Source organism: Sceloporus undulatus, chromosome 4, assembly GCF_019175285.1.
Source record: "Sceloporus undulatus isolate JIND9_A2432 ecotype Alabama chromosome 4, SceUnd_v1.1, whole genome shotgun sequence".
In the NCBI taxonomy this organism is placed as follows: domain Eukaryota; kingdom Metazoa; phylum Chordata; class Lepidosauria; order Squamata; family Phrynosomatidae; genus Sceloporus; species Sceloporus undulatus.
In genome coordinates this window covers 231,007,857-231,015,480 of record NC_056525.1, presented here as the reverse complement: position 1 = coordinate 231,015,480, position 7,624 = coordinate 231,007,857, and the positions used below count along the sequence as shown (strand labels likewise).

Here is a 7,624-nt window from a genome sequence, read left to right as displayed (position 1 = left end):
AAAAACCACAGGAAAGTACTGTTTTTAATGCTGCCCCTAAATTTTGCTCCCAATGTGAGTTAAAAGACACAACAATAAGACAAAACAATGCAGTGAATGAAGGCTCTCTGTTTCTTCCATCTGTTTCCCGTTTTCCTTTAGGTGTGTCCTGAAAGAACTGGAATCCCTGGGAAAGGAGTTGTATGGGGCAAAATTAATCGCACAGAGATTTCAGGTTCGCCATTGCTCTCACTTCCAAAATCCAGTCAGTGGCTCACTTTGCCTCTTGTCTATGGCTGAAGGGGGCAACCCACATCACTATTTCATTGCCACGCAGGTAATATTGTTTTACTCAAGCATCCACCAAAAAGTATGCTCAGCTGTCCCTTTTGGGGGACTTTACGTAGATTTGGTCATGGACTGTGCAGCTCTTGCCATACAAGACAGTACCGAGATTCAGTTTACAGCTTATTACTCAGAAATGAGCTTTTTGGAGTCTCATTGGACCTAGGTTTGATCGTCTTGTTAAAAGTATTCCTGGGATTGTAGGTTCCTAGCAGCTCCTAGTAGTTTCTGCAGCAAGCATTTCATGATATGATGACAACATTTTAAAAGGGTATGCTATATTAGACAAAACGGATAGTGATTGAGGACTGCAATCGCACTGTAGAAATAATCTGGTTTGGCACCTTTAAGTGCCATGGCTCAATGCTTTGGAATTCAGGGAATGGTCGTTTGTTGTGGCACCAGAGCTGTCCTGCCATTCCCAGAATTTCATAGCATTGAACCAAGGCACTTAGAGTGGTCTCAAACCGGATTATTTCTGCAGTGTGTTTGAGTCCTAGAGGCTTTTTTGCACCCTGAACAGTTGACTCTCCATCCACAGCTTGTAAATATTTTTAAGATATATAAATTCCAAAACTCAAAGGTTGATTTTGCCATTTTATATAAATGGCATTTAAAGCGACTTGAGCATCCATGGAGTTTGGTATCCATGGTGGGTCCTCAAGCCAAACCCCAGCAGGTACCAAGGGCTTACTGTATACATTCAGTTGTTAGGTCAAGAAGCAACTGTGTATCTGCCTTTTTATATTGTGAGCCACCTTGGGTCTCTTTTTGGGAGAAAGGCAGGATAGAAATAAAATAAATACCTCCTTTCAGTTGCTTATAGTGCATCTTTTTATAAGACAGGCACACTCTTGGAGGAATATACTCTTTGATTAGTTCGTATGAGATTGCAGCTTAAAGCTGGGGTTCAAGCTTCCCTGTTAAGGCAAGAAAGGGGAATATAGTGGTCTCTCCATACTTGCTGGGGTTAGGGGTGAAGGACCCCCGTGAATGTGGAAAACCCGCAAATAAAAAACACTATTCCTTTTGCCTAAGAGAACACCTCTTTAGGAATCTCCAGGACCTCCAGTGCAAATCTATGGTCAATATCTGCCAGAAGCAGATCATAGAATCATGCTGGAGGACCTACAAATGCCTAGAGAAGTGTTTTCCCTGGGAACCTCTAGGTTCTTTAGCACAACTATGGATAACTTCTGGCAGTTGTTCTGGAGGACCAAGAAGTTCCTAGAGCAGTGATGGCGAACCTATGGCACGCGTGCCAGAGGTGGTACTCAGAGCCCTTTCTGTGGGCACATGTGCCATCGCCCCAGCACAGAGTTTGTTACTAGAAAGCCAGAGGGACATAGCACTTTGCAATAAATAAGTGGGTTTTGGGTTGCAATTTGGGCACTCAGACTCTAAGAGGTTCACCATCACTGTCCTAGAGAGAACATATTAATCAAAAGCTCAAATAATAAAACCTGCAAAGGTTGAATCTGCAAATGTAGAGAGCCAACTGTATTCAGCTCTGTGTTCAAGAGAGAGAGAAAATGCTGTCCTTTATTCACTATATCTCTTGTGTTGCCCAAGTAGGATGGTCAGAACAATAATGCATAAAATGACTTGGGCGGAAGGAACACTTCACATATGATTGCACTTATTTTAACCCTGAGAGGTGGATCAGAATTCATACTCTGATATTATTCTGATACCATGGAAGTAGTTTTCATAGCAGAAGTGCAGTGTGAACCAGAAAACTTACTGGGTCACAGGAAAGTCATTTATATGGTAAGAGGCATTTGTCCTTATAAACATTGAGACAATGTGAAATTGAGCAATTGGGCTACTGCTGTATGTGTATGCTAGCAAAATAGCCATCATTATGACAGCAGGTAATGAGGAAATTGCTAAAATACACCTCTGGAGAGACATAATATGTCTTTGCAGTCTGAGATGTTATTTCTTTTTCTGAGGGCCAAACAACGTATTTGTGAAATATCTGGTTATGTGATTTGTAATAGTAATTGAAGAATCAGATCAGGGATATGTGGAAAGAGATTGGTCCTTTCACTAACTCCTACAAAGATATGTATCTATGAAATAGCTGTTTATCCCAGGAGGGAAAGCTGATAATAATGGCAAGAGCAGATTTCTTCCTGTGGCAAATAGCAGCTTGGGGAAGATAAATTGTTCAGAGCACAGTTGAAAGGACTTACTTATCCCTCTTTCTCCCAACCCATGGCTGCTGTTTAAAGCACAATATTGGTTTTGTAGATGAAATGAGTGGCAGATTTGGCTCCTAACCACTTTGTTGGTTGCATTCTTTCATCAAGTTTTTGTGAGCAGTTTCAAACTGTCACTATCCAAGGCTCTGTTTCTTAGGCTGCATCCACACTGCAGAAATAATCCAAGTTGTCACTACCTTAACTGTCAAGGCTCAGTGCTATGGAATTCTGAGTTGTAGTTTTTTGTGGCACCAAAGTTCAGTGACAGAGAAGGCTAAATATCTCACAAAGCTACAGATTCCAGGATTCCATAGCACTGAGCCATGGCAGCTAAAGTGGTGTCACCCTGGATTATTTCTGCAATGTGGATGCTGTCTTAGTCACTTGGGTTTTGTTAACTGTAGTGCTAACAATGTGATGTGTATGGTCATAGGTACAGAAAAGATAACCTTTACTAGAGACTGCAGTTGGGGGTTAAACATGGGTGGCTCTGACAACAGATTCTTGTATACTATGCATCCCCAGCTGTATTTACACAGAGTGAGAGCATGAATTACAAATTTGCTTATTTATAATATTAAATTAACTTAGTTATCGTGAAACAACTTAAGAAATAGCTGTAAATCCAGCAACCGAGGGAAGAAAACTAGGCTTTCCTTTTGGTTGACGGCCTTTGTAAATCTATTCCCTTATAGATTTGTATTGCACTGTGTCATCATTTGTGAAGCGTGTGTGTATGGAATCGGAACTGCCTTACCTTCTGTTGTTTTATATGTCTTTAAATATTCAATAGGACCAAGACCTTGCAACAAAAATAAAGAAAAAAGCTGGGATTCCTCTCCTGTTCATAATTCAGAATACTATAGTTTTGGACAAACCTTCTGCCAAATCTTTGGCCTCAGTGCAATCAATGCAGACCAATCAACTTATTCCGGAGCATCAGAAAGTGAGCATTGCACATCTGAAAGAAGAACAGGGCCTAGTGAAATCCATGGAGACCAAAAAGAGGAAAAGGAAAAGGCCGGCTGGTCCTAATCCTCTCAGTTGCCTGAAGAAAAAGAAAAAAGGCCAAGAGACCTCACAGTCTTCTACAACTAAAAGAAAAGCAAACAAGAAGCGTAGTAAAAGGAAACTGGAAACAACAGCAGGGTCAGGATCACAGGATGTTGAAGCATAAAATCATCAGAGAAAATGGGTGGGATTAGCTGTTATTCGAACTTTAGGCAAAGACATTATCTACTGCTACTACAATATGAAAATAAATATTTGTTATTTCTTTTTGAAAAACAACTATAGTAGTTCTATAATTTTGTGCAGCGTTTCTACTGTGGATCAAAACAGCAGCTTTCCCCCATCATTCTTTACATCTCATTCTGTAGAGATTGTTAATCTCTGTTTTGAGCTGTGTGTAAGAATAGCCTTTCTACAATTTGGCTTGAAAACTGCAAAATTAAGGAGGAAGAGAGGCAAAGAAATTATAGTATTGCACATGATTAAATGCTGATGTGCAAACTGAAAGGTAACTACATTCATTATGTCAGTAAAAAAGATCAGAAGACTTTTTTTTAAAAAAGGAAATATGCTACAGATCAAAACTTTCTTTAAATTAGACTCTCTCTACTCCAAAAGCCTTCCTCTTTTCGCCTCCTTCCCATCCTGCAAAAGACAGGCAACTGACTATTTGTTGGTAAATTCAGACACATTCTAGCAGAAAAGCTAGGGGTTTTTTGGATTTCCGGGTTCAAGATTTTTTAAAGTGTAGCCAAACCCATAGTGTTCTCTCTCCCACTTCTAAATGTAGACTTAACATGGACCTAAGAACATTTAAGTGATTTACTTGTACCTGTTTATATATTTGAACACTCATACAGTATCCTGTTGATTTAAAAATGACAGAGAGCTAAATATAGCTGAACTGGTGCAATCTCTATATTGCTATGTGTGACTGTTTTCACAAGGTTCTATTGCGCTTGGTTATTTCTTCCATTGAAAATCATGAATTGCTAAATTTGAGTTAAGGTTCTTTCTGTCTGCTGGTGTGGGGTGCCATTTGGCTACTTTGGGGTGAAAAATGCCCTAATTTATTTTTATTTATTTATTTATTTATTACAAATTGAATACAGTTGGGCTAAACTTAAACATACATATGTCTGGCTGGGTATGCAACCTGCCCATTTCCCACCTATGACCAAACAGATCCCACCCAAATTAATTATAGTCCCATTCCATATCCAGTTTATTTGATTACAAGATCTGAAATGGCGAAAACCCTTCAGCAGAAATCCTTTATCTCTTTCTCTTTTAACTAACAATGCCTTCTCAGTCAGGGTCTTGTTTGCTGGAAACTGAAGAGTTCCCTGAAAGGACTATTTGTAATACTGAGTGATAAATTCTAGGGCCAGTGAGATAATCTTTGGGCAATTCTGTGTATATCGTTTTGGCCTTTCAGCAAAAAAGTGATTAATGGGTTCTGTGAAGATGGCATAATCCATAGTATTAATTATTACTGAACATTGGAACAAACAGTACTGAAACAATTACAGAGATCTCTGAAGAGTACAGGGATTGGATTTAAGTATTAAAGCTTAAAGTCATCCATTATGCCAGCCAGCAACTTACAGTCCAGTCTAATAATAACAACAACAACAACAACCAAGGAATAGTTCTCCATTAGTTAAATTGGGCTTACTCTTAGCTAAACAGGCTTAGAACTGCATCCATAGCTTTTTATTTTAGGCTTAAGCCAAGGCAGTTAAATGGAAATTTACTTTGTAGAGTGTTCTGTGCAAAAGAAAGTGAATGCTCAAATGTATAGAATTTGTATAGCTGATATTGCAAATGAGAGAAATGGATTTGAATCAAACACATAGGATTTAACAAGAGAGTTAGAAACACATGACTAGAGCAGAAAGGATTATATTATCATATGCTATAATTAGATTACATATATAGATAGTATGGAACCACATATATACATGTACACTATTATAATCAATATATCTAATAGGATTGAATAAAGTTCTGCTGAAGCCCTTATTCTGAAGAGAAATTTTATAAAAAGTTAGTAAAAGAAATAGTTTTTAGATAAGTTTTTTTATATTATGCTCACTTTATAAAAATATATTGGACTTCAAGTTATTAAATATATAACACACTGTTATATATTAAATAGATTATTTTGTAAGAATTAAGGGGGTTTACATCTTTGATAAATAAACATGATACATATTTCTTAGAGGTCTTTAAACAGAGGCTGGATGGCCATAGGTAAATGGGGATGTTTTGATTGAGAGTTCCTGCATGACAGAAGAATGGGGTTGGACTGGATGACCTTTAGGATCTCTTCCAATCCTATTATTTTATGATTTTGTGATTCTAGAATATGTTGAGTTTAGTTATTTTATAAAACATAGACTGAATAAGTTACTTTTGGCTATATCAAGACTATTAAGATGGCTAGTGTCTTGTTTAGAAAATAAATAATAAAGTAGACTTGCATTACAAATATAGCAATTAAATTAGACAAAAGGGCTTCAAAGGAAAGAAACCTTTGTCTGCACCTGCACATCAAGGACAATGTTATAGGGAGAAATAAATCAACAGATAAGGGAGTTTTATTCTCACTAATTGACAAGAATACTTTTTTTCATAAAAGGGTGACTTAAAATTCACACCAAAATCTAACTGACCATGCGTAATAGGGAGTTATGAATAATAGAACACACCTATGAATCTATAATGACTAATTTAAATGATCATGAGATGTATGATATGGTTGGTGTTGTTACATACATGCAAAGGAGGTCTTAAGACTAATCACATGTCTTTATCTGGCCAATGAAAAATATGATAATAATAATGATGATATAAAGAACTGTATAAATAAGGTGCAAAATCTGTGTAAACCTGTGCTATCTCTCTCTTTGCTCAATTTTGCTGATAGACTGATTGCACCCTATTCTGCAGAATTGATCATTTTTTTCAAATAAATATGGCTTGTTGTGCTTTCACTTGATTATTTGTTTGGTTGTTTTCTTAAGTCCTTCTTGTCTTTAGCTCAACAAATTGGAAAGTGGATTTTTATATCTCACAGCAAATAACTATAGAAGTCCTGAAGGGCTGGTTTAAACAACTAAAAATCCTATTGCAATTCCATATTTCTAAGGTCTACTAGTGAATTGTTGATTTAGGAGGGAGAGGGAGCAGAGGCTGCATGTAAGGCCTAGGGAGGTTCAGTCATGGAACTAGGATTCTTAATCCCGCCTGTAGCTCTCATGTAAATCACTTTATTTCTCAAACAGTGGTTGCTGTACACTTGAGGGTTGTCATCTACCTAAACTGTCTTGGTTTTAAGGAATAGTTTCAGCTGACATGTGACAAAATGGGAGCGATCCTGGAATTTGTGCACCTTCATGTGTTCATGACACTGAACCAATTATAGGCCATGTATTTGTGAACATTCCCTTCAGTATATGGTTTGAAAGAGCCACAGTAGTTGTTAACTGCCCTCAAGTCAACCTCAACCCGTGGCAGCCCTGTGGATGAGACACCTCCAAGAACCCCTGCCCTCCACTGCTCTGCTCAGGTCCTGCAGGCTCAGGCCCTCTCTGACTGAGTGCAACCATCTGGCATGTGGTCTTCCTCAGTCTAGTGCCCTATACTTTCCTAGCATTATTGTCGTTTTTAATGAGCCATGCCTTCTCATGATGTGGCCTCAATTTGGTCATCTTGGCTTTCAGGGTGAGTTTTTGTCTTCTTGGCTATCCAAAGTATGCTCAGCACTTGTTGCTGTGTGCCATCAAGTAGCTTCTGACTTATGTTGACCCTAAGGCAAGCCTATTTGGCAAGATTTGTTCTGAAGAGGTTTGCCATTGCCTTCCTCTGAGGCTGAGACCATGCAATTTGCCTAAGATCACCCATTGGGTATCATGGCAGAGCTGGGACTCAAACCCTGGTCTCCAGAGTCTTAGTCCAACACTCAAACCTCTATGACATGCTGGCGCCCCCATGATTTCACATCACCTCATCTCAAATGAGTTTTATTTTCTTTCTATCCATTTTCTTCACTATTCAGTTCGCATCTGTACATGGTG

The 7,624-nt window shown here is 38.4% G+C and overlaps 2 protein-coding genes across 2 annotated transcripts in view; both read left to right on the top strand.

Annotated features, from left to right (window-relative positions):
* The window catches only part of LOC121929152 (rRNA-processing protein UTP23 homolog), a 15,345-nt gene extending 11,524 nt beyond the window's left edge, over positions 1-3,821 (top strand). The window contains exons 2-3 of the mRNA XM_042464462.1: positions 102-316; positions 3,325-3,821. Of these exons, the coding sequence (XP_042320396.1) occupies positions 102-316; positions 3,325-3,708 (599 nt within the window). The 3' untranslated portion in view covers positions 3,709-3,821. The remainder of the gene's footprint in view (positions 1-101; positions 317-3,324) is intronic.
* EIF3H (eukaryotic translation initiation factor 3 subunit H) overlaps positions 1-7,624 on the top strand; it is a 144,064-nt gene that overhangs the window by 11,376 nt on the left and 125,064 nt on the right. The window lies entirely within an intron of this gene.